This window comes from Epinephelus fuscoguttatus, linkage group LG21 (assembly GCF_011397635.1).
Source record: "Epinephelus fuscoguttatus linkage group LG21, E.fuscoguttatus.final_Chr_v1".
Lineage (NCBI taxonomy): Eukaryota > Metazoa > Chordata > Actinopteri > Perciformes > Serranidae > Epinephelus > Epinephelus fuscoguttatus.
In genome coordinates this window covers 21571225-21599037 of record NC_064772.1, presented here as the reverse complement: position 1 = coordinate 21599037, position 27813 = coordinate 21571225, and the positions used below count along the sequence as shown (strand labels likewise).

The following is a 27813-nucleotide window of genomic DNA, read 5'->3' as shown; positions in this document are numbered from 1 at the left end:
TGATAATACAGTATCACAGTATAAAAATGTATTTCTTCAGTTTAACTCAGTACATTCTGTTGGCAATAGCAGTCTATTTTAATATGTGTAACATACAGGTGCAAATGTGTAATGAATTAATTGAAAAAATGTTATTAGTCAAGGAAAATATCAGACAGTCATTAAAAGGGGACATGCAGTTAGATTAAATATAACATTTTAAAGCATCAGGAAGCAGGAATGTCCATGTGCACATGTCTGTGTATTAATATGTGTAATGTGTGTGTTTGTTTACAGATGCACATATAGAATCCGTATGTGAAAGTGTACTAAAGGCGTAAAATTGCTGCACAGGTAATTAAGCAATAGATAATGACTCCTGTAATACCCACAGTGTTGTCAGAGGGTAACAGGTATATTAATTAGGGACACCATGGCGGCTTGCTCTCCAGAGAGCTCTCAGCAAAACCAGAGTCAAGGTGGTGGAGTTGGGCACTGGGGCCCCCACAAGCAGACACTATACCCGTGACCTCAAGGGGAATCAGCAGGTATGCAGCTCACCTGCCTTACTAAAGCTCCTGAGGCAGACGCTAGAGCACTTAAACACACCTGCTTTGCTGCAGATGTGCACATCTGTGCGTGGTGTGTGTTAGTTTGCATGCACGTGGTGGGGGGAAAAAAGGTTTGTGGAAGAAATTAATTAACAGAAATGTCTTCCAAATCCTTTTCCCACATGTTTACTTAGAGGAGTGTGTGTAAAATATGTGTTGTTCTGTGCACAAACACGCGTCACCTGCCATTGACGTAGTCTTAAGGCAGATCAGGCAGTTTCAGAGTTGTCTGGCAACAACAGGTTTGTAAACTGTGAATGCGAAAGCAGAAACGCCCATGTGTGGTTGATCTTTTCTGCTCTGTTTGCATGAAATACTTTTAAAAATCAAGATGTGACATGTCAGTCATTTATGCTAACACTTCAGGAAAAGTAGTAGCAAACGTCAAATTAAATGGTTTTACAGTGTGTATGCCGCAAGGTGAAGAAGTCACCGACACTTTTTTTTTTTTACCAACTCTTGTTTTTTTCATTCTAACATCAGTATTAAACTTTCACAATGTTACACAAATGGATTATGCATTCTATACTCAGGTTTTCAGAGACAAATGTTGCAGAGAAAACTACAGCTATGGCTGATTTAGTTAAGTTTCACTGATCCTCTTTTCCCTCTAAACAAATCCTCTGAGAAACTCTAAAGATCTTCACTACTTGGTGTGGTATAAATTGTGAAATGGTTTGAGTCAGAGTAATATCTGACTAAATACCTTTTAGGTGTATCATAGCTAACTGAGTAACTGTTGCTGTTACTCAACTGTTAGTCAGAATAGGTATTTAGTAGTTTCCAACACAAGTATTTCACTTGAAATACAACTGAAGCGTACCTCAACCTGAGTTGGCTGTTGAAGTACACTTTCCAGCCTTGCTTCTGTCTACAACACATTTGTTGTTTTTCAGTGTTGCCTTAGTTGCCTGGAAAAAGATGCAGGACCTCTTTGTGGGGGGTATGACTGTGGGGGACTGCATTCAGACCCATGGAAATGGGGAGGGGATTATGCCTCCATTGGCACTGGGCCTGACTGTTGCCATGGCACACCCATTGTCCTCCAGCACATGGGCATGGCACAGAAACCTCCAGTTGAAATGTTCATGTGCCGGTCTGTTTGTGCCCTGTGTTTTCTTACGGGGAATTATATGATGTATGAGCAGCTACACCTCATCATGTGAAAAAAGCCTCCAGTATCTTATGTGCATTTGGTGCAGACAGATACACCTAAATAATGCATGCAGACAATAAAATGAGTAACTCAGAGTCTGCTTCACAATGCAGTCAGCTTGTGTCTTGAGTCACCACAAGCACTCAAATGGAGCAAATTGCCTCAGCCTGACAAAGCTGCAACATTTTGCTGTATTTCCTCGGCTGTATTTCAAACTCCCGGTGAGTCTCAGTTCCCAAGTAGTATGAGTCATGAGAGGAAGGTAATCACAGGCAATGATGTGGACCGCTGCAGGGCAAGCCCCGTTGTGGAGGAATACCCTTGAGAAAGTCCACGCCGTCTGCAAACGACTGCTCATATAGGTCTTGGGATCGCCCTGGCCGCGCAGCCAATGGTGTAATTCGGTTTATAAGTCTGACGCAGCTTTGTCCAATCAGCGTTGAGGTTATGATAGCAGCCTCGACGCCATTGGTTTATCTGAGACAAGGGCGTTTTTTGCTCGCTCCAACAGCACCATCTCTGGCAGGTGGTGTGTGCTTTAAAACCATACAGTAGGCTAATGTTTAGGACGGTAGATAGGTAGTAATAGGGAAATAAACACACGTTAGGTTGTTATTTTGTCGTCTTTTGGTTGATAGTTTTGCGTTACCCGCCATTACGTTTCCTTTAAACCCACCGGAGTCGCAGTGAATGAGATGAACGTCGGGGTTCCCCTCTTTGAGCCAGACACTTTGTGCTTTACGGTCAGCGGTGAATTAGACAACTGCTCCTTCATCATGCAGCTTCTGAAAAAAGACGGAAAAGCCCTACATGTTGATTATATTTCGCCACCGCCGGTGTAAGTCCTGAATGAGAGAAAATCCTCCCGGCCACGGCTGCCGAGGTCTCACATCCTGGAGCTGCCTCACCTCATCCGCCGGTGTTGCATACAATATGATATGTTGATGACATTTTTTGGAAGTGGTCGTGCCTTTTGTTTTCATTTCGGGATATGCGATATGCGGATCTGTGAGCGCCACGAAACGCAAATGAGCGGACGTTTTTTTCTGCTTTGAAAATGAGGAAGCGTTTTCATAAAGACCCAGAAAATGGCAAGAAGGTCTCGTCGTCCGTGGGCCCGGATTTGAGTAAAATGAGAAGGAAAGGAGCAAATGCAACAGCAGCATGATTTTTTTCCTACAGAATGACACCAAAGGAGGTAAAACGGTGGCGGTAGAGAAGACGCAGCATCAATGAAGGCGATCTGGACAAGTTTTGAGTCGCTCATAATGAACAGAAATACTTTGCAGCTCGACAGCAGATCGTTTCCACAATATTGAAATATTTTTTCGGCTTTGTGAGATTTTCTAATTCACCACTCATCTATTTTCGCATTGCATTTGTTATCTTTTTCATTATATATTTTGATTTTTTTATACTTTTGATCCGGATCCAGCCCTGACTATTCAATGGAAGTATGTTATCAGCTGCCGGTTTTGCCTCTAGACAGGCCGGTTCCCAAGCATGTCCTCAGCCGGAGGGGAGCCATTAGTTTCAGCTCCAGCTCTTCTCTCTTCGGGGCTCCTGATCCGAGACAACTGTCACAGGTAAATCATTAAAAATCCTTAATCTGTATATTGTTTTAACATTTAGTCACAGTCGGGTTGGCTCTGGAAATCTCACAGGCCTTTAAACGAGCACCCTTTTTTAACAAATACATGAATAATCCACAGGAATCTTGCAGGTGGTTGTTGGATATCTAGGCCCTAACACACACAGCAGGCACTCACTTGCACAGACACACAACATTTTCTTATCTGTCAGCTCTCAACCTAAAACCACTTTGCATTTGTGCATGTTGCCCACAGATAAAGGCCCTCTTGGCTTACACTTTAGCCAGCCCTGCCAGCAAGATGCCTTAAGTGTACCAGTTTACTCCTGGGACTTGCTGCATTTGTCAGAAGGAACGTGCCACATTGTTATTTATGTTAACATCCCTTGACACATTGACTGAAGAAACATAAATCATTGAGTCATTCTTGAACTTCCTGCTTTCTCAGAGTCTTGAACTCTTGAAAATGAGCCTCTGGTAAACCTGCCTCTATATTTCTGCTCTGCGGTGAAAGAAGAGAAAAGGTAGGCCACAACAGCAGTCTTAATGCTGTGGGGTCACATTTTGCTCAACTCTCATGTGCATAGAAAAACTGCCACAGCAGTTAAATGCATCTGCAACGCATTATCCAAGCATTGAGTCGCTGTTGTGTATAAGCATGTGTATCAGATGATGTACCATCCACTAGGCCTTTGTCGAGTACACTTGCTTAAATAACTGTAACACACCTGTGCCTGCAACCTTAGCTCAGAGAAGAGTTGCACACCAGGCCACAAGGCAGTGAATCCCTGCCCTGCGGTGTTGCGTTTTTAAAGTAAGCACCCTTACAGTTGCTTCACTAGTTTTGCACTAAAGCAACATGGTGTCCTCTCTGTAGGTCATGTCCCACCAGTTGGTCATGAACAGAAACTCCCACAGCGTTGCATGGCATCTCCCAACACATTAACTAAGCATTAAGTCACTGTCTTTGACCGTGTGAGCGTCCTCTTCAATGGGCCGTCCATTAGCGCTTTATACAAGATGCTGCTCCACATAACCACCCATGTGTGTCCGCTTTGAACCTACCACACCATCACAGGCAGCTCCCTCAAAGACTAATGCATAGCCTTGGCTATCAAAGGCCCGCAATGTTGCTCAGTCTCAGTGGTCTTTTTTGTTTATTGTCGCAAGGTTATTAGCGTTTCTGATAGACGTCATCATGAAATGTTGGATAAGCTAGCTGTACAAGACCTTTCTGTCAATCCATTCACTCCATACTCCATCACCATTCTCTGAGTTAGTTAGCAAGAGTTGTAAAACTAATCTGAGGGCCTGCACCTTGGTGGTTCTTGGACATTGCTTCTCAGACCGCAGTCCAAAGCAGGGATCCCTAGAGAGGTCCCAAATCCTCAGAAGCAAAGCCATCTCAGCATAATGCTACACTGCTCATCCTCTGCATACATACACAAGTGTAAAGCTATTGTGTCTCTTGGTTGGGTTCACCAGTTGATTTCTCAATTGGGCCAGAGTTTATTGTCAATCGGCAGGTGTGAGCTGTGTTGTTATTGTGCTCCTTTTGTTGTGAAAAAGGGGTCATTTGCAACAAGCACTGCACTTTGTAGTGTTAAGTGAGTTTCCAGTGAAACAATAATGATCTGCATGTCATTTTTGTGGGAAACATTGTTAAATCGCACAAGGTTTACAGACTCTTTTGTGCAAAAACAAGACAGCAACGACAAGGGATTTGGTAATTTAACATAAAGACCTGCTGACATATTCATTTGTCTTTTTTTTTCTTCCGGAACAGTGGCAGAATTGGGTGAACATGCATACACGCATACGGCAGTGTCACTCAGCCTTTGTCACAGAGCAATTACACTTCTACAAATATTGTGTTTCGGGCCCTATTTATGACCATAAGGGTGCATTTGTCCTTGGTGGCTGCTGTGTTTTTGTGTGTGGTTCCACAGGCCTGTTGTTTGTGGAAGCAGTTCTGGACTACCATTGCAGAAAGAGGCAGTTAGGCATGTGCCTGGGCTCTGTGGGCAGTGGTTTGGCTTGCTTCCAGACTCACAGATGGCCAGAGTCTCAGTCTCTTTTCTTTCTCTGGCTATCTTGTTCCGCTCACTCACAGGCTCCCTCTCTTTCTTTCTCTTTCTCCTCTACCCCCCTCCTCCCCTTCCCTCGCAGATGAAGACATTTCCTCTTGTAAACAGAGGACGAAAGAGTAGGGTCGAAGACACGACAGAGTCTCAGAAGAATATGTCACTCTGTGGTCGTGGAATGCTTATGATTGGGTGTAAATATGCTGCTGAAGAGGCGTTGAAAACAGCAACGGCATTAAATAAATGGGCTCATTTAACTAGTACAATGCCTTTATTGTTTTTATTACAATGCATGTTGGCTGCTTGTTGACTAATTCCTAAAAGTGAGGTGGAAGATGTTTTGAATTTCCCTTGCACATAGTGATGCGTGCTGGTCCTCTGCCTTCTCTGGACTGAAGCGTAAACACAGGACTGAGACAGATTAGGTGCAGAATGAAGGGACCAGGAGTACAGGACAAGGAGTAGGACACATCCAAAAGTCATGTGGTTCCCATCTAAACTAGAACAAACATGCACATAAAGTTAGTTTGGCTTCACTGCACACATCTTAGAGATGTTACACATGGCAGTACTGGTGTCTATGCCAAGTGGCTGACTGGCATGATTTGATACTAGTAACACATTCACAGTAGTCGTGCAGTTTTGACGAGATTGTGTAATTGACAATTTAAAAAAAGAAAAAAAAATATCCAGCAGAGATACAAAGATCAATTAACAGATGCACAGTATTGATGAGGCCTGAGCAGTCATATGGCTTGTGGTGATAATGGGAGAAAAGCGGCCTAGACTGGAAACACTGATCTGCTTTTAGCCCAGTCCGTCATATCACAGTCAGAGATGTCATCAAGAGCGTGTTGGCCACTGACCCCAGATCGACTCCTTCTCATTTCAGATGTTTAAGGACAGGAGATGATGATAGGCCTGTGGGCGTAAGGGCGGGAGATAGTGATGCTTGTTTCATCCACACTATGGATGTTTCTGAGTAGAGCATGATAAGAGAATACACCACAGTGCTTATATCTGAGGGAGTTACTTTGTTGATTTTAACTGAACCGATAAGCTTTTTTTTTTCCTCTGAGCATTGCCATCTGATTGACGTAGTTTCAGGATGTGGTAAGAATGCTGAAGGAGCTGTTCAGACACTGAGCCTGGTGTTTCACAACCTTTCACAAAAACTTTAACCCTCTCCCTGCCAAATTTGTTGCTTCTGTGAAATTTGGGTGCATAAGCTGGAATGCGTGGTACTGTTTACAAATCAAGGATTTGTATTATTTTGTAAATAAACAGGAGTCAAACCTTACATCCTGTCTTCTTGTATACATACACACTCTTCTTGTTTCTCTGTCTGTCTCTCTGTAAGGGGCCCCTCTTATCACATGACCATTCTGTTTTTGTGCTGCAGTGTCGAGTGCAATCGGCCGTGAGATTGTGGCTCCATACATCAACACACTAACGGACACAATGTCAGGAGCCAGCTGCTGTGGCTGAATAGTAATCATATCTGCTGTAGTCCTATAGAAATATGAGATGACCCCATACAGGAAGGGACAGTTTATTTACCACTGTTACTAGTTTTAAACACCACATAGTTATCCACAGGCGCACTGGTTGTCGACTTGGGTTTTGTTTGCTCTCCTCAGAAGGTTGAGACTTGCAAGGGGGGAGCATTAAGCTGGCCCAGAGAAGCAATTAGAGCCTGGGGATGATGTTTTAGATGAATGAAATTCCTGCGCAGGGTAGACAGCAAGTGAGAATATGAAGCAAGTCTCACTCTTCCCCCACCTCTTAACTCTACTTGTGTCATAGAGCACTGCCAAAAGCACGTTTATACAAGGCCCCTTTAAAGCTCTGTGTAAAGAGGGCTTAAATCATTTTAAGAGACTTTACCCTCCAGTAAAAAAAACATCATTGGTTGCTGACATATTACTGCTCGACAAGCATGTTGCTTTGTTCTTGTTGCTTTGCGGCTACAACACTGCTCCGTCATCCGCCTACTTAGGCACTGAGCCAGTTTACCCCTGGCCTCCCCTCAGTCCAGCAGCCCTCTCTCAAAAACTCACTGCAGCTGGAGTGTGTCAGAGTGGACAGTGTTCTCATAAAACACTTACAACAGGTAGACTCCATCTGGGGCTTTTGTGTATGCTATGGTTTGTGTACACACACACACACACACACACACACACACACACACACACACTTTCTCCAAACCTGTCCGCATTTATGGCCTAACACTCAGTTACTGGAATGTGCCGTCCCACACAGCAGAGCGCTGCAAGAGGTCATAACTCAGAAGGAAGCTTTCAGTTTATGAAACCATGCTGAGTCCAGCTGCTTTTATCTTGGGTATTTACGTGTGTGTGCGTGCACTGCTTTGTTTCTGATATGTCAGTTTATAGGAATACTGCCGGCTTCCTCATTTGCTTGGCCCCAGCTGACTCACTGACTGTGCAATAGGCTTCTCCTCAGCCAAACCCAATTTTAAAGCTAAATGATATCATAAAGGCAGGTTTTAAATCTGTGTTTGAAACAAGGAAGTGTGAGAATGCTGCACTGTGCACTGGACCGTTGAATACCATTTAAAGGGCGTTGGACTACAATATCAGCTCGATCATAATGCTATGATGACAAGGGAGCATGTTTGTAAAAGCCCCTGAGGTGAATGTGAGTTCTTGCAGCTCAGCCAGTGCCTTTTCATTAAACACACACACACACACACACACACACACACTACATTAGTCCGTCCACTTTAAGCAAACATAATCATCACATGCTGTCAGCATCTGTTTAATTATAAGAGTTAAAAAAATGGCAAACATTGAAGACCTGGCGTTACTCACAGTCTGACATGACATGACCTTCTGACCTCAGAAACCTGAATGCTGTGACCCCAGGCAGCGAGACTAAGCCGAGATAAGAAACAGAGCCGTATGTAAACGAGCTCACGTGGAATTGCAGGGAGCACAATGGGCAGACTGTTATGCTAGCAGTAAACTCCAAACAAAACTGAATTTGGTTTGTTCTCAGACTGCTGTGAGCAAACACTGACTGGCTGCAACTCCAGGTGTTCTGTTTAAAGCATTCAAGGCATGTTTCCCTAAAATAAGAACAGAGTTTTCGTTAACTTTGTAAAGATTTGTGGAATTAAACAGAAAAAGGCCTGTAACCAATGCAGATGACATAATAAGCTAACGATATTTTTCACCAAAAATACAGCGTGAACAGTTTGGTAAGTTCAGACAATGACATCATTTTACTGTGATGAAGCCTTGCAGGAAAAAAAAACTATACTGATGAAATGAGGATATCCAATACCTAAGATGATATCTAGTCTCATATCTGCGGGTTTGTGTAAGCACTTACCTGTGTACTAGTTAACCACAACTGTGACTTGATTTGATTCTATAACGTTTTTGGAACAATAATGCATGGTCCAATCAGGAGAGGTTTTTAGGCTTGTTTTATTTCTGGATCTTTAAAAGGGTTATCACTGTCCAGGATTTATCAGAAATGGATAGATGATGACTTCATTCCTTAATAGCCCAGTAAGTCAAATTTCACCCTCCACATTCCAGTTTTGCATGACCCTGAAGGGAAAAAAAGCCTTAGGCCAACAGATTGGTAGAAATTTTAATCCTGGCTCTACCTAGTTTGTTGCTAGAAGCTATGGGTCAGATGCAAACTGGCAACCAGTACGGCTCAGCAGTGAAGCCAAAGCAAAAGTCTCTAAAGCTGTAATTTCTCTAATAACCACTAGACGCCAAGAACTCTGTATTAAACTCATTGGAAAAATCCAACTGTGTCTACCATGCAGAGATAATGCATTTTTCACCAGTGACTGTATAACGATGGATATCATGACTGCCCCCCCAAATGAAGCCAAAACATCTCCCCCTGGTAGCTGGCTGCAGTATACATTATAAACCTGCCCCCTCCATGTAAACAAATGGGACATGGGCCAAACTAGGGATATAAATGTTTGCCTATTAATCGGTTAACTGCCAAGAATATATTTGACTGGTTACAGCTTAGTTTTGCTTTTCCTGAGATTACTCTGCTGCACACCACCCGAGTCAAGTAGAAGCCGCTCATTTGATGATTACCGCTAGTAACGGCGTCCTGACCCAACAGCATTGCTTTGGAAACATTGTGCCCACCCTCCGGTCTCCCCCCCAGGTCACTCCAGTGAGAAAGCACCTCAATTTTGAAACGCAGTACTCCCTTTAGCATTGTTGACTATCAGTGTTAGCTCATTTACCAATGTTAGCAGTGTCAACACAGCTAGTGGTGCTAATGTAGTTGACAATGCTGACAGGGTTTTGGGGCTCAAACATCGAGGCAAGCTGGGGGGAGACCGGAGGGTATACACAGTCTGCATGTGTTCAGATGTTAACGTGGCTGGCTGGCTGTCTGTCAGCAAAGCCAACAGAAAATAAAAGAAAAGGCAAAACATTTAAATGTGTGCTAATGTAGGTGGATAATTGATCTTTCTCATCCATCAATCTGATCTGATCAGAGCTGATCAGATCAGATTGATAGATGAGAAGAACAGCTGTTTGTGAGTAAAAGCAATCTTTATACTCAGTATACTGAAGGTTAAGTTTCACTTTCACAGCATCTGGCTTTGTGCTGCTCCATCTGTGGAGCAAATAACCAAATGGCACTCCTAATGTAGGCCCAGGTCAAAAATTAGAAAATCAAAATGTGGCGGCAGATGTTTTAATTGTTGCAGCCCACCACAGAATAAATGAATGTGGGGAAAACCCTGCATTTACGTTAGAAAACATTCAAATTTCACCACCCTTAAATGGATAGCGCTTTATAATGCAGCCCTAAACTTCACTGAGGCAATTGAGCGCCGGACTAAAAGGAAAAGCCTCTTCTATTTCATGTCTTCTTTTTTTTTTTTTTCTTAAAAATTAACCAGTACTGGGTAATGGGTGTTGTCCTATCAAAAGCAAAATGAACTAAAGCTGACACCCTAGGTCAAAGAAAAAAAATCAAAGCACTCCTCAACTAACTTTTTCATAAAGATGGTTTCATTTTAGGTACTTCTTCTCATGCTGGTGTATGTTCAAGTGTTTATTTTTCTGTTTATGTTTATGCTCATGGCCAAAGGTGCTGCTTGCATTTGGGTGTGACAGGTGTAGGGGCGGGATATTGATACCATGGCTCCACTTCCAGATCGCTACCGCACAGACTTCAAATAAAGCCAAATGCACAAAAGGGCAGGACCTGTATCCAGGATATTTTGGCTTCATTTTTGCATCATTGGGAGAAGCGGAGATACAGTGTCTATCTTTACATAGTGTATAATTTTTCCTGTCTTTTCAGTTCTTAAAACAAAGTACAAGTATCAAACAAGTATCAACCTATTGATAATGTTTCGGGTGTTTTATCTGTTTTTCTTCATTCGATGGCAGATTGTGTAAGCTGTGACCAACCATGATCAGAACCCATGATATGGGCACTGTAGCACTCATGTTTGCAGTTGGAGGGTTGAGATTTACCTTTGACAGTGCTTAGTGCCAGTACCTCTTTGTCTTGCTCAATGTAGGCGTGGAACACAGATTAAAAAGCTAAAAAAAAAAATTCCCAAATCTACTGTTTTTGTCAAACAAAGGAGCTAGCAGTCAATCACTACTCTCAGTAACCAAATCAGTACCCATGCAGCTGCTTAATAGTTTAAGAAGTACTTCATTGCTGGAAAGATGGCTTTTTAATAAACCTAGGATGTCTATGCAGTAGAAAGATGCAAATACTTTTTAAAATGGTGCTATAGAACCAGAGAAAACAGAGACAAGGACACTTTTGGATAAGAGGGAGAAAACCTACAACTACCAGAGTGCACTGTGCTGCACCAGACCAATGAACGCTCCCGCTGCTGCGTGATGTAATGTGAACACTTCGGTTTGAAACAGTGGCAAAAAACAATCTGATAATACAGTTAAACAGAAAGCTGAAACATGTTTCTGAAAACATTCGAAGCTAGACATTGGCAACTGGGTAACAGAATCTTGGATCAGCGTTGCCTAGTTTTACTGTTTGATCTCAGTGTTTTCGGCCTCCATTTTCACTGTGCAGGAAACGGTATGGCGCCCACTTCCTGTTCACTCTCATTATTACAGCTAAACACAGTGCTAAAATATGTTTCTAAAAACATTGTAGCCATGAAATAGGCAGTGCAGTAACATAATCTTGATATATATTCGATCAGCACTGCCTAGTTTTGCCGTTTGATTGGATTTTGGTTAGGGATGCACCAAATATTCGGTAACCGAATATATTCGGCCGAATATTGCAAAAAAAACCCCCCATACATTCGGTATTCGGTGGAATAAGTGAAAAGCAAGGCCGAATAATAGCAGCGTGTTTTCATGACGCAATCAAACAGCGTGCGGTGACAGACGGAGTAAAATGTCGGCAGTGTGGCGATATTTTACTCCGTCCGTCACCGCACTCACATTTGCGACTAAAAATAGTTTTGTGCAGGCAAAATAAATCATTCAGTACGCTGTGTGAGTACAGATTTCAGCCAGCAGCAGAAACAAAACGGCGAATCCCGCCGGTTGTGGGTTGAACGGGGGTCACAGACATGGACAGGAATACGTATTCCTGTCAAATACGGCGGCACATGATAACCGCTTACCGGGGACGGAGAAGTCTGGCTCCAGGTGAATAACTTGTTGTCATGACTGCCCAAAAGTACCTGAACAGCCGAGCCGTGGCGGCACACAGTATGTGGCGTGTCAGAGGAGAAACGAGCCGTTCACTTTTCTCTTTGTGGCAGGTAATGGTCCACAAACCTCACCGCACTTTAGGGACTGTTCTTTACTTATGAAGGGACGTGTCAGGGGAGGAGGGTGGCTGGTTGAATTTTATTTTATTTATTTATTTTATTTTGATCCCCCCTATGTTCATCACTGATTGATAATGTTTTTGAAGTGTGAATAAGTCAATAAGTAATTTATTCAATTGAAATATCATTGATGTACTATAGAAAAGAGATTTATCTTTTTATAAATGACAAAAGGCACATCTGCCTCATTTTCGCTGTGGTATTGTGATACTACTCAGAACCGTGATACTTTCATTGGTATCGTACCGTGGGTCCCAATTTTGGTACCATGACAACACTAATCTGGAGGGGGTTCATCTGCAAAAACTAAAAAACGGCATTCGGTACTCGGTATTCAGCCAAGCGTCTAATATTATTCGGCTTCGGCTTCGGCCACAAATTTTCATTTCGGTGCATCCCTAATTTTGGTCCGAGTTTGAGAAAGAGGGGTGGGTCAGTGTCTTGATCTGCGTCTGTGCGCCTGTAGTTGGAGCAACAGCCCAGGAGCCAGCAAAACTCTACTAGATGATGTAAATTGTGTCATGCAGCAGAGTTTCGCCAGGGGGCAAGGAGGGATTTCCAGGCACTGGTCAGATGGAGGGAAGTTGACCACAGTTAATTTACTCATGCTACCCATATTGTTTTGATATAAAGCTGGTTGAAAATTTCCTTTCCGTGACATTAAGTTGAAATCCTGCCTTTGACATCCTGCATCTCAGAGAGAGCTCTGTCCCTTATTTCTCCTCACGCTCAGCTGTGAAGCATGAATGCCAAAACACAGACATTTCAACTGGGCTTAAGTTCATTTCGGACCATGACCGGACCATGGGTTTATGGTTTTGTGTGTGTTGGCACCACAAGGTGTGGCAGGGGTGTGTGTTGTGGGCTGACCATTTCAAGGGTAAAACCTGACTTTCTCCTCCGTTCACAGCGGGAATGTGACATTGACAAAGTGTTTGCGCTGCCGCCTCCTTCTTACCAGCTCACAAGGGAGCACATGCCAATGTCCACTTAAGTGCCAAGTGGTGGCTGGCCCTGCGTGTGTGTGTGTATCTGTGTGTGTATGTGTGTGTGTGTTTGCAGCAAGCTCTGGCCAAAAGGTTTGTTTGGGCAAGTGTTGGCAGGGCTGGTCACTCTTCCATTCCCAGCCCTAGAGCCAGTATTATACAGTTCCCACGCATGTTACAGCTGATACCAACCCCCTTACACACACACACACACACACACACACAGCCAATGCATATATACACACAATCTATAATATTCACACTAACCACTGGTGCTGTGTGTAAACACAGAGGCCTGTTGACACTAAAATACAGCTTTGCAGATTACCCACCCTGAGTCAAGCTGTTTGCTAGCCGGTAAAATATTAGCTTTGGATTGGCGGCTGTCATGAGCTTAGAGGACAGACAGTGTCAGGTGTGTATGTGTGTGTGTGGAAGAGATTCACAGTAATCCCGAGGATATGAAGTAATGAGTATACAAGCATGCACATTTGTGTTTGCATGTGTTTGCGGTGTGGCCAGTTGACGGTTGTCATGAAATGGCCAGTCATGCAGGCTCCCTGTGGAATGGGTAACCCTAGACGAGGGTAGCCCCAGCAGGGAGAGTAGAGAGTTGGCCCTGAGGGGGGCGAGGATGTGTGGAGTGCATAGAGAGGTGAGACAACACCTCAGTGTAGCCTGGAGCAGCTGTCTGTCGACAGAGCAAATATGCAGATACCACACTCGTACCTGCTCCAGCTACCACTGTAGTGCTCTGCTGCTGCGGCTGCCTCCTGGTGATGGATACTGTTGGCAATGGATGGAGTTGTAGACACAAGTAAAGATAAAGCAGACAACTTTATTTGCTGGGCTCTTCATCCATATTTTGGCAGCTTGTTCGCCTTCAACAGAAGCACCCAAATATAACACTGTATTATTTCACAGTAGGCCAGTTGTAACTGTGACTCCAGAAAACTAAAGAAAATGTTTGTTTCTTGTTTTGTTTTTTGTTTATACCCCAAAACCACGTTTGAGCCCATATGTCAAAAGATGTAAATGCAGTACTGAAAACTTTTGGTGCATGCTGAGCCAGTATAAACAATTGACTTATTTGGAACGTGCACTTCTGATGCTTCGAATCTTTTACCCAAGGTTGACTCAAAAGTATTTTAAAGAAGCAGTAACAGTGTAAAAGTTCTGATCTCAGAACAACACTTTCCATTAGTTAACCACAGTCTTGAGTGTTCGGTGATCGTACAAGCCGAAAAAATGGCACACCAGTTTGATTTTGTGCAGTAGTGCAGATTCAGCTGATTTGCTTGGACTTGGGGTCCGAAATTAAGACCAGACAAGTGCTAAATGCGGATAGAGTTTCTGTCTGGCTTGTAATTGTTTGTACCAAGATAGTCGTGTCACAAAAAAAAACATGCTGAGATTCGCTGCTGCATTTTGGTGTCACTTCCAGGTTAGCTGCTCCTGTCCTGTCAGTATTGGAGTTTGAGGCACACACACATACAAACACACATGCATACACCAGACATATGTTTTACGTGTGTTGCACTGTGAAACTAACCATCTTCAATACTCCTAGTATGCCTCACTGTTTACTTTATGGAACTATCACTTGCTGCCGTCTGCTGCTGCTGGCGAATATGAAGCAGAGGGTCATAAGTCGCACCCTTATTTATGAAGGGAATAAAATAATTACATAGTTACATGTAGTGTGAACCAAGAAGGTAAACTCATCATTACCTCCCACATTGACATTGGTAGCAGATTACAGCTTCAATCCTTCCATTGTTACCTTTCACAATAAAAGCCCCATAGAAACCTTTGTACCAGAGGGAACTTGGTCACACACTGAGGCTATGGTGATGAGTTCGATATAGTAAAATAATTTTGTGTAACATTTTGCTCTGACTTCTTTGTGACATAAAAATGGCCATATTTTAGTAAAATATCCTTGGTCAGTGGATTTTTTCATCTTTGCTGGTGAGTCAAAAAGTAAATTTAGGACACTGCTTGAGCTGCTAGAAGAATCATTTTGGCAAATTTCCATCAGGTTTGGTATCTGTGCCTTTCCACGCTTTGAACAACCATGATCACATCCTGTAAAGCAGTCACGGTTGCAACTGTATTTTGGTAGCAGAGTTGTGACACAGGATATAGATGATGACCAGTTTGCATAGAATCATAGCTGTCGGGGCCTCTCCTCATACTGGAAGCATTGTCAAGGCATTGCCTGAATCCCAACACAATGGCGCTGTATACAAAGTAGTTTAAGTGGTTGATGCTGTCACTTGAGGTGATAAGTCCAATGATTTACTCATCAGTTTTCCATCAACATAGCCTATTGTTCCCAAACACAAACAGTAGCAGGACACCAACAACTACAGTCCTCTCCTGTTCACTTTCCATATTGCACAAGGCATGCTTACTCTGTCTTTGCCGTGCATTCGGTCATTTCTTATTTTTCAGTGCTTTTTGTTGTTTCCTTAGCACATATTGTGTTGGAAAAAATCAGCATGAAACATCCAAATTTAGATTTAGGTAAACATTGATTGAGTCAACTGTAGCTGCTTCTTAGAAAAAGTCCTCTTGTGATGCGGCTGTCAGAAGTGTTGAGATCATTAGATTGATCTTGCAAAGGAAAAAAAAAGTAAACTCAAAGATGCGATACAGATGAATAGATTGTTACGATAATATATCAAATACTCCGACACTGCGGAATGGTATTGACTTGTCAAGGGTTGATGGGCCACATCTGCCCTGGTTATTAGTTTTACTAAATCCAATTCAAATACAAATTCAAATTCATTCAAATTGCATTCACCTGCTGACGTCAGATCGGGGAAGTCATTTTTTTTTTTCACTCTATACATTTTAATCTTTGTGCGTTTTACCTTTGTCTTGAGACAGACTTTGAAAGAGAAGTTAAAATGTCACAGAAAACTTATCAGGAGGGTGGGGAAAAATCTTTTTGGATGGGACCCAAAGCAATTTCTCTTTATGGAAAACTGTTTGTGTGTGTGTGTGTGTGTGTGTGTGTGTGTGTGTGTGTGTGTGTCTACATAACACGTGCTTTTCTCATATGACTGATAGCAGTGGTGTAAGAGCCATATCAGGCTGATGATATGGAGCTGGAACATATTTATCAGTGTGGCAGTTTGCACACACACTCACTCTTACACTTACACACTCTCTCTCTCTCACACACACACACACGCACACAGTAGATTAGAACCAAAGTAGCAACATTATGTTGTGTTTTTGAGGTGCGTGTATAGGGGACATGTAGTTATGATACCACCCACATCAATTCTGGGACCTATGATGTCATTGTAATAATATAATTTGAAACACTGTATTGGTATAAACGTTAGACAAATGTTGATGATGTTTCTTTGTGTTTGTTCAGAGACGAGGGGCCATTTCCTATGACAGCTCTGACCAGACAGCACTGTACATTCGTATGCTAGGTAAGTGTTTCCCCACTCTCAGTATGTACACACACACACACCCAGGCATTTTCAGTTGACACACATACATACACACACTTTCCATACATCAATAGGTTTATCTCCTACATGGCCATGTTAATTTCTTTATACACAATGGCTTTTAATGCAGTGAGATGGAAAATGGATGGACAGAAATGCATGTAGAGATTAAGAAGAAATGGGGACGCCCTAGAGTGCATGTCCACTCATTTCCCAGCATTTTGGTTAATCTCTCAATCTGAATAGGCTTAGACTGTGTGTATATGTGGTGTTGAGTGTCTTTGAAGTTTGATCAGGTTTGCTAAGAGTACAGAATTTCATTTTAACCCTTAACGGACAAAGGGTTCATTAGCAGAGTGTGTTTTTTTAGTGTTTATGTGTCTGCGTGTATATACTGCATGTGTGTATGTCTATTTGCCCATTGCTTCCCTCAGCAACCCTAAGCGGGATAAGCAGTTTAGAAAATGGATGAGAGGACCGAGGGCTCATAGCTCTGCCAGGCAGATGGACTCAAATGCATCTAGGAAGCAGCCAGAGAAGCTTCCTAATCAATAAGGCTATTGAGGATAATGGTGCGATTAGAGTCTGGGTGGACCCCTGACTTCAGTCTACCCCACACAGATGTGCCCTTGCATGCAAGTTTTGCCACTTTGATTCCTAAATCAAATGGCGTTTGGCTGGTACGGAGTTCGCAGCGAAAAAGAAAGAGAGAAAGTGTTATCCTGTCAGTGTCGTTCATACGTAGATATCAGATTGCTGCTGTGAAGCACAGTGAGTAGGCAGGGAGCATTAAACAGCAGGGGCAGTTTAGGGCTTACTGAATGCTTTGTTGAAATCCTGTTTACTATAGCTTTCACGTAATATTGCTATACACTGTTTCTCTTAAGCTTGATAATGCCCATGACTCGACTGCTGCCACGTGCTTCTAGTCACAGTAACAGCGATTTATCGAGCTCACTGAAGGAGCTTTAGCTTTTTAATCATTTTACTTGGCCAAGTATGATGGCAGTCTCATACGTCACCAGCATAAAGCATCTGTGTCTGTAGATTTTATATTAAATTGAGTGTGAGGAGAGGCACGCTAATGCAGACTGGTGTTTGCCTGGGCCAGGGTTCAGTCTGCCAAGTTAATGCTGATGTGCTTTCAAATAGCAGGACTCAGAGCTTTCGCCGCATCAGTTATAATGACATGACCTACATCCACCCCAGAGTGCCAGCACTAATGCACCGCAGGGGAAACATGGACCCCATGACTCTGAAAACACACTAATCACACAGGCACTCACACACGTGCCGAGCCTTAGCACATGCATCTGCAGATGTGACAGATGTATATACATGTGGGCACACACACATACACGCACACTCACTGCCTAGGAGTGCATGAATGTAGTGGTTTTTTTTAAGTCCTCATTTATGTTTTGCACGTCAAATGCCACTGATACGGTTTCACTCTCCACATTCATACCAACAACTTTACAAGCAGCTTTTCAAAATAATGTTGAGCGCCGTTATGCCTTGAATTGTAATTCTTAGTTTTTGGTATTTTGATAGGAGCTTGTGTAGTATTCAAACAGCTGTTTGCAAGTAAGTAACATGCTGGTTGGTGGAACACACTTGTGTGACTGCTTTGATTTTAATTCTAATGCACATACGACACAATCAGAAGTGCCATGCTGGAAACATACCATTGCACTGTTTAGCACCTTGATGAGTATACTGCCATATAGAGTCTTGCCGCATATAGAGTGTTGCCTGGAACGACACACTAGCATTTTATTGCATCAGTGTCATAGCACCATCCTGTCACCTCACTACGCTCTCACTGCTCCTGACTGCAGTCTACAAGCAGGCCGGCCGCCGTCCTTTTGGTCCGAGTCTGGAGCCTGTTCCTGTTCCTCTGCCTGACTACTAAAAACAGTCATAGATGTACTATAGCTCCCTCTCAGTGGCTCTGAGTACTAATAGTAGAGCAGAATGTCCTGACATGGCATTGCATGCTCAGCTGTTTGATTGACTTGTCTGTCCATTGAATTTTCTCTTCTGGGATGTGAGAGTGTGTGTTTGTGCGTGACTGTGCTCGCACATGGATAGTACACATCAGATTTGGGTCAAATAGTATTTACAAAATCACATCTTTTGCTTGTTTCAGTTTGCTTGAGTACCGAAATGATGAGTTTTAACACATTTTGACATTAGAGTTGAAGTTCTGCCTCACTTTCAGTTATTGGTATGAGATAGACTATTTCCTAATTGTCATGAAAAGCTGGAACATGATGGTCAGTAGGCCCTCCAGTCACCCTCAGTATTGCCTGTTGTGTTTACATGCGGGTTTGTTTACATAAGAATGTCACCAACATGATGCCAGAATAAACATTGTATGACTTGGGAGCATCGATTTTCCATTTTTCTACTTGTGTGAGTCAGAAAGAAAATAAAACACTTCAAAGATGGTGCAGCGTAGCTTACTGGTAGCCTGCAGCTGCATTTTTGGAGTGGAAGAGTCATAGTCCTGATAGTCGTTAGCTTGCCAACCTCCACAAATGAGGTAAAAAGTCCATCATTTGTATTTTTACCTTGCCAGCACACCGGCCCGGTTATTGAGGTAACTGTGGCGTTCCCGGGGGGGGCTCGCTAGCTTATCACAAGAGGCATCACTTGTTTTAATTTCTGTTGACCACTTTTTGTATCAGGTCTCAAACCGAGTAATTTTTGGCTACTCCTATAAAGATACTAAGATAATTTTTAATTATAATTATTTCTGGAACAAAATATATTGTCCAACAACAGAGTGATCATTACAGGCCTAGTCAGTTAAAAAAAAAGGATGTATTATTTTGTTAGCATTTAACAACTACAGCTCCCGTGAGACTTTGACAGTGATTCTTCTGGGTAAAAATCAAGAGATATATTGCTGTTGAATTCGAACAAATATCTTCAAAATGAGGTATACCTCAAAAAATATGTATTCATTTAGCACTTTACAGTTACAAAACATTTTAAATTAAGGGCATTTAGCACGAAATATCAAATATGAGGAATGCTAACAAACAGAAAAGCAACAAAATAAAATTTATAAAACCGAAATAACATCAACAAAAATAGCAGTCAAGTAAAAAGGAGGATATTAGTGAATTGTAGATTCTTGTTTATTTTAGGATATTGCTAAAAAAAAGAATCACTTTAAGGTTTTTAGAAGAACTGATGATAAAAACCCTCTGTGATGGGATATATACTGTCCAGCTGTGGCTAGTGGAACAGAGGCAGGATTTCAGCTGTGTTGGGACTTGTACATATATTCGCAATTGTCTTATTATAGTGCTCTGTTCATTGTCCTGTGGTAAAGCTCACCCTTGTGGCACTTAAGCAAGATCAATTCCAGTATAAAATCAAAAAGATTTGTAAATACTACTTAGCTCAGCACATTCAGACACATTTCTCTTCAAGCAGCATGAATCTTGAGGAAATAAGTGCTGATTTCTTCTAGGAGATGTGAGAGTGAGAAGTCAGGTTGGATTTGAACCGGAACGAAGAAGCTCCCACCCATACCTGTGCATCGACTTCCGAACTCTTCACAGTGAGTATGAATCACAGCCCATTACCTTGACTCGCCGGCCTCTTTGATAACGAGACATTATCACATAGTTGGTTCCTCTCCAGCAGGACTGGCAGATGTTTGTGCACTGCTTTCATGCAGTATTTCACATGATGATAAAGACCAAGGTGTGTCTTGGTGTAAACCATGTGAAAGGCTTTTTATCAAAGCGCTGTGAGTGGATGTGTGATTAATAAGCACTTTCATACTCATTGAAACCTTTTAGAAAACATCAAACAGTTAAAGAGAAGCATTGTGTGTGTTGACATTTTGACCCAAAAGTAATCCTACCTCATGCTGACGTGTTTCCGGATCGCAGCCATGGTTTATTCAGACACAGTGCTTTTCTGTGTGTGCGTGTATGTGTGTGTGAGAGAGAGAATGTGTGTGTGTGTGTGTGTGTGTGTGTGTGTGTGTGTGTGTGTGTGTGTGTGTGAGAGTGTGTGTGTGTGTGTGAGAGAGACCACTGACAAAGCATGTCTGCTGTGTGATCCCAGACGAAAGGCTTATGAGTGGGCGGCTGTGTCAGCAGCGACTGTTTGTATATCTCCGTGTTGGTGTCAGATCCCCACCGGCTTTGTGCAACCCAAATGATTCTCAGAGCCTAATGAGCTCGTAAAATAAACATTTACCCCAACAAGTTATATTTTACATATTACATCTTTTGTCGATGTTTGTGCGTGTGTGTCTGTGTGTGTGCAGCACGGCTGGGCTATGGGTCCACGTCAACAAGCTCTGCTCCTGAGAGGAGGGTCCACAGACTGCTCAGCTTCCAGAGGTACCTGCACTCATCCCGTCTGCTGCGGGGAGTCCCCCAGCAGATCCCCCTCCACATCCTGGATGAAGACTACACTGGACAGGCCAGAGTATGACACCTAGCTTTATTCATTTCATTTATTTGTATTCTTTTTTTACTTTTGTGTTTCAAGACACATCATCTCATGTACATATTCCGATCTTACATCTACAAAGCACGCACAAAAAGTAAAAAAGGAAGAAAAGAACATGAAACTCAAAGTAAAACCAACATCTCAAGTGAACTGTTCACACAAGGAACTACCAAATATTTGCAGATTATCTCGATAAAGAGCTTTTTCTTTTTTCTCCCAGGCTTTCTCAAGGTAACCATATTCACCATATGTGAACAGCCATCTCAGTCTTTGTTCATCCACCACATCCACAAAATGAATACCTGTTTTTATCTTACCAAACAAAGCATCACACAGTTCACATTAATTTATATAATGATATGATAATAAGACTTTTTTGTCAGACTTCACATCACTAATGTGGTGCTTCTCTTTTCCCTTTTTCATAGTGCATGCTGGAAAAAGTCGGGAACTGGAATTTTGACATTTTCCTCTTCGATAGGTTGACGAACGGTACGTAAAATATGGTCTGAAACACTGTTGAGAAATTTTCTTTCGCATTGCACCTGGTCATGTACAAAGCTCAATACATTTTGGCACGACTTCAGTGAAGTCATGACAAAACTTGTCGGATTCGCTTTTCTATTGGGCCCACAGATTTGCCTACTGGGGAGCTTTACAACCATTAGTGCTTCTTTACAGAACTTTCAAAAGAGGTTTTTGGAAATAGCTTTGAGCATTACCAGGAGGTGCATAGTGGTGACGTGGAAGTCTGATTCCCATCTTCCGATAGCCAGGTGGTTTTTGGAAATGAACAGCTGCACTTGAAAAGATCACGTACACTCTAAGAAATGAATACAACACCTTACTGAAATTTTGGCAGTCCTACTTGACCTATATTGATACTTTACCAACACCTCTATCAGATTTGTTATAAAGAGGATACCAGATTGATACACCGTTGGTCTTCTGATTGAGCCATGATTATTTATATTGCCTCTTATTTTATGTTGTATTAATTTATTTTTCTTGATTGTTACCTACTCTTTTTAAGCTAGGTCCTCTTTTGGTTTGTATGCATTAAACCAGCCTTAGATTCAATGTGTTACCAATGGTGCCATCTATTGGATGCCAGCCGACAGAGGATTTACTGAGTGAATATTATCTCTATAATTGAATCATTGAATTTTATTTTGTATTTAGGCGTCAGTTGCCTCTTGAAGAGGATGCGAAAATATGTTGTTAATTTTCCAACACAGCTGTTATGGGAGTTTGATGACAGTCGTCAAAGAGCAGCAGCAGCTCTTCATTTTGAACCAACATTCAGCAGTCATTAAAGGAAGCATAATGAATTAACTAATACATATTTCTGCACTGACAGGATTCTCAGTAGATAAGAGCAAGATACTGTGTGTTGTACTATGAATACGAGGTGTGACTCAGATCAGAAATGACCTAAGAAAAGTATGTTCTTGGTTATTATTATGATTGCCATTTATCTGTCTTGATGTATACTGTGTAACTCAAAACAGGAGATAGGAAAAGGAATGGCAAGAAATAACAGCCGCAGTGCTTAAGGTAGAAAAAGGATCACAAAATTAAGTAATTATGGGAAGTGGAGAAGGGGCATTTGAGGCAGGCTCAGAGAAAGTGGATGTACCAATAAAGTTACAAAACAGAAAATAACTCCTGCAATGCACGGAGCATAACAGATTGTACGTTGCATCAATTTCTGACGGTACAATTTCACATTTAAGTACAGGCAAAAAGAGATACACAAACACGATTAAAGCAGAACATTCACTCTTATTGTCTTCTCATTCAGGAAATAGCCTGATCACCCTGACCTTCCACCTGCTGAACCAGTACGGCCTGGTGGAGCTCTTCCAGCTCGACATGGTCAAACTCTGGAGGTTCCTCGTCATGGTCCAGGAGGACTACCACAGCGACAACCCCTACCACAACGCTGTCCACGCTGCAGATGTCACACAGGCCATGTACTGCTACCTGCGAGAACCAATGGTGAGACATGAAAAGTTGCACGAGCGTCAGTGTAGACTGAATCACTGTGACGTCATACAACCACGCCCAGGTAGACAATTGGCAGTTGATTTCAATTGCGGAGATATATGAAATTGGCAAATTTATTTCTGTTCTCATTTTCAGCCCTAACTTTTGAAGATTTACAGTTAAACATAGTGGTCTGACCTATCTCATTGTGATTCGGTCTATGAAATTTTCAGATCTGAAAGTGTTTCACTGTAGGAGTATTTGTATTTTAATGATCAGTCATCATAATTGTTGTGCCATTGTCTTGTGAATGCAGCTTGCCAAGTCTCTGACCTCCTGTGACATCCTACTGGGACTTATAGCAGCCGCCACACATGACCTGGACCATCCTGGGGTCAACCAGCCTTTCCTCATTAAGACTGACCACTATCTAGCTACACTCTACAGGGTAAAACCATTAAACAGTCAATCTTTAGTCTGCCAGAACTTACCTATAAATGAAGTGAAAACTAATGCGTCTATGCACATTTTCTTTTCCCTTTCCTTTGTACCGAGCAGAATACCTCAGTTCTGGAAAACCACCACTGGAAGTCAGCAGTGGGCCTGCTCAGAGAGACTGGGCTGTTCTCCCATCTGCCTGCTGAGGACAGGTCAGTCTGACACTGAAATGATGCTCAGTGTGCCAAGAAAACTCCAATTGAAGTTATTTCAAAAGACTTCTCTGCTGAGCTCACAGAGAAAATGGCATCAGATGCCTCAGCCAGTGCTAAACAATCTGATCATCTCATCTCTCTGACCCCTCAGCCTCAACATGGAGAGGGAGTTGGGCTCCTTAATCCTGGCCACGGACATCAGCAGACAGAACGAGTACCTGTCTAGGTTTCGCAGGCACCTGGACCAGGATAACCTGTGCTTGAGCAACGCCAGCCACCGTCACTTCATCCTGCAGGTCGGTTACCTCCTCTGTCACATAAACGCACACAACTTACGCATCTCTGCGGCAAAAGTGCAGGCTCTTAATTTGTTTTTACTCCCGCCCTGTACAGATGGCTCTGAAGTGTGCAGATATCTGTAACCCCTGCAGACCCTGGGAGCTGAGCAAACAGTGGAGTGAGAAAGTGACAGAGGAGTTCTTCCAGCAAGGTTATCATCTTTTCTGCTGCCTGCTGTTATATTGTTTGTCATTCTCCTTCGGTTATTTAGTTTGCTCTTTTCTTTGGTCCCACTACAGCTCCTTCTTTGTTCACTCTGTGTTCATTCTCTGTAACAAAGTCATTCTGTAATAGTTGAACATATAATGCCCTGAAATAGCTCATATATTAATTCTATGATGTGAAACTCTTTTAGGAGACATTGAGAAGAAGCACAAACTTGAAGTCAGCCCACTTTGTGACAGAGGGATCAACACAGTTGGCAACATTCAGATCGGTAAGTAGCTGTGTTGCATACAAAGAAATAGAGAGTAGAGAGAACATTGGGCAGTTTGCCGTGGTCATTTGACACGTACAAAAGAAAATGGTTATTGCTTTTAGTTGTCATGTCACAACACACGTCAGTGAGGCTGAAAGTCAGTTTGTTTATACGGAAGTTAGCCTACTACAATAACGGCAATAGTACACATAAAAATGGCCACTGCTCTGATGCTCCTGCTATGTTGATTTGAGTGGGAATGGGTGTTTCATCTCTATTTCTGTGGTTGTGTATTTGTTGTATAAAGTTTTCACCTAAAACTTGTGCCTTATCTGCAGCCCCAATCTGTGTCTGTTGACTCTTCTCCCCCTTCAGGCTTCATGACATACGTGGCAGAGCCGCTCTTCGCAGAGTGGGCCCGTTTCTCTGACACACGTCTGTCCCAGACCATGCTAGGCCACATGGGGCTGAACAAGGCCAGCTGGGGTGGCCTACAGCAGGAACAAACCTCTGAGGAGGCGGAACCCAGCGCAGCCGGCACGGACACAGAAGACGCTGACGCCGCCACTCGAAGAGACAGCAACATAGCTACAGCCACAGGAGGAACCAGCTCCAAAGAAATACCTCAGGGAAGCAGAGAATCCTGACACTCCTCTTGTGCCCTTTCACCTCAACCTCCGAAACCCCGGCCTCAGGGCCGTATTACACACACACTGGGGGCCGGGTGGGACACGCAACGGCCTGCAGCCCTGCTGCTGCCCCACCTGATCCTAACACCTTGTTTATGTTTTGTTGCTTTTGCCTCTCATCTTGATAAACCACTGATTTTATTTAATTTATTTAATTTTTAATTCCTCTTTTTGGCATAGAGCAATACATAGATACCTCATTTGGCTACTGCTGTATTTTCTTTTATTTGCTTTGTTTTATTTATTTGTCCACTGTAGTTTTGGCATTACTGACTGAACACACCACTTTCTTTTTTGTTGATGAACCTTAAGGGGAAAGCAGTATACAAACTGAAGAAGACATTTTTTCTGGTATTTTTGAAGTGCCATTTGAAAACAAAGATTTGAAGAGTGATCTGAACTGACTGAGACAACTGGAGTATTCAGACATGAGACCCTCCTGAGACTTTAAAGTAATGCCATGTTGCATTTGTATTGAAGATTCTTCCTCATGTAAAAACAAAAAAAAAATGTGACAAGCCCAGTCCTTTTGCTGCCTCTACGAAGACTGTTTACGCATCTCCGTGTTTGTTGTTTCTTTCCCTTGAACTGAAGTGAATCATGTCGGCTCCACAGTTTGCCTTCGAAGCACAGATGTGAAGAACCACTTGTTTGAACTGTCATCCCACTGTTGAAGCCATGAGCAGAACCTTATTCAAACACACCAGATGCCATAAGTAACTCCACCTGTGCTACAACGTGTTTTTGCACTCCCAAATAAAGACGGTGTTGGATGTGCAGCTTCGTCTCCATGACATCTCCAAGAGACCCTGAAGGTATTGTAGACATTGGTCCTTTTCTGATGATGTTTCCAAATCTTCCAGTGCTGGTTGAACTCGGGGTAGCTTCCCTCCCAGACTGGAGATCAGTTACTCACTGCACATGCATCTCACCTGGAACTCCACTCCACGCAACTCGACTCGCTCAGGGTTTTGCCAGTCTCTTATCAAGAGGGAGGGGGGGGAGGGGGTGACTGCGGATGATGCGGGGTTGTTTTTTTCCTTGCTAGGCTCTACTGAAGGAGACTCTCCCTCTCCGCAGAATGTCTCTCACAGCCACATGCAACCTAAAGGACTGCTTGATTGATGCCTTATAACTATGCACAAACTATGCTAAGTGACCAAACCAGCTCCTGTTCCCATCAAGTGCATGGTGTGCTTGTCTTTGAATGCACTGTCCGATCCCTTTGCCTTTTTGTTGTGAGGAACAACTCCAGCTGTCTTTTTTGTACGGAAACAAAATGGTCGAGTGACTTTTGAACATTCCATTTCTTTGTGTTTGGTTTGTCTACTTTGATTCTGTATAGTGGCACAAAATTGTGTTTGTGTTTAAACATTTTGAAAGATAACAGGTGCTTTTCTTACTTTAGCTGATTTGTATTTTGCTGTAAGTGCTGTAAGACTGTTGATAAAACTGTTTACAATTTGTTGCGACAGCCATTTTTGGGAAGACTTCGGTGTCGAGCCAGATTTTGTAAAGGCTTTGCTGTATTGACCTTTTTGATACATGCCTGTTGCAGTTACAATTTGAATAATAAAACCTGTTGTTGACAAAAGTCTCTTTGACTTTCACACATTTAAAGCAGGTAGTTCAACACTCTAGTCCAGCGGTTCTCACAACGGCAAGGCAACATTTTAAAGGTTCCATGTCGTAAAAAGTCAGATTCCCATGTCTTTTTTTTAAGGTCCAGTGTGTAGGATAGAGGCATATATTTCTTTCATTAATTCATAGCAACCCAGGATGCCTTCCATACCTTCAGGTCAATTTTCCACAGGTGAATTGTTTGCTCAGTGTCCAGCTTGTTTCTTTCTTTCGTGCTTGTCCGCGTCTTTTCTTTTTCTTCCAGAGATAAAAAAAAGGCTGTATCTCAGTCACACACTGCTTTGTTTCAGTATTCTTTCAGAATCTATAAATTGTTTGCAGCGTGTTTAGGCAGCCCTAGCGCCGACAGCCATCTTTATTCAGCTCAAGGTCCAGCTATGTCCCTCGTTATGTCCTTTTGCTGTCAGAACAATATTTCTATATTGACAGAAATGGTACATTCATAACTCTTTTATGTCTGCCATGTTTCTACAGTAGCGGAGAAATCAAACGATAGGATCCTTCACGTTTCCTCATCTCATTGGCCCCTGTAGTTCTCCTACACGCTTGGCACATGGGAGACATTTTAGTTCTGCAACCTCACAGCTAAATGCCACTAAATCCTACACACTGGACCTTTAGTATAAAGCAGGTAAAGGTGTTATATAAATACTGTGAAAGTATCAAAAGGCTGCACACAGACCATATTCAGAAACCGTTCCTTCCATATGAGCTGTCAGGACTTTGTGATGTCACAGCTAGATTCAAACTTCCAACAAACATTTAAATTGGGTCCCTTTGTATTTCCTGCTGGAATGTTTTACTCTACCTGTGTCTTAGTTCAGGGGCTGCAGCCTTGAAGGATGCAGCCTTCACGG

At 42.6% G+C, this 27813-nt stretch overlaps 1 protein-coding gene across 8 annotated transcripts in view; it reads left to right on the top strand.

Annotated features, from left to right (window-relative positions):
* Positions 1 to 25519, top strand: part of pde7a (phosphodiesterase 7A) — a 33292-nt gene extending 7773 nt beyond the window's left edge. The window contains exons 1-13 of one of the 8 annotated variants that reach the window (XM_049564893.1): positions 2263 to 3332; positions 16661 to 16721; positions 18297 to 18329; positions 20233 to 20319; positions 21040 to 21203; positions 21656 to 21719; positions 23032 to 23228; positions 23533 to 23664; positions 23775 to 23866; positions 24021 to 24165; positions 24263 to 24359; positions 24564 to 24644; positions 25002 to 25519. In XM_049564893.1, coding sequence (XP_049420850.1) covers positions 3195 to 3332; positions 16661 to 16721; positions 18297 to 18329; positions 20233 to 20319; positions 21040 to 21203; positions 21656 to 21719; positions 23032 to 23228; positions 23533 to 23664; positions 23775 to 23866; positions 24021 to 24165; positions 24263 to 24359; positions 24564 to 24644; positions 25002 to 25273 — 1563 coding nt within the window. In that variant the 5' untranslated portion in view covers positions 2263 to 3194 and the 3' untranslated portion in view covers positions 25274 to 25519. Of the gene's footprint in view, positions 1 to 2262; positions 3333 to 16660; positions 16722 to 18296; positions 18330 to 20229; positions 20320 to 21039; positions 21204 to 21655; positions 21720 to 23031; positions 23229 to 23532; positions 23665 to 23774; positions 23867 to 24020; positions 24166 to 24262; positions 24360 to 24563; positions 24645 to 25001 lie in introns of those variants that run through there. The other 7 variants (XM_049564892.1, XM_049564889.1, XM_049564888.1 and 4 more) reach the window with 7 other exon arrangements.
* The last annotated feature ends 2294 nt before the right edge of the window (positions 25520 to 27813 follow it).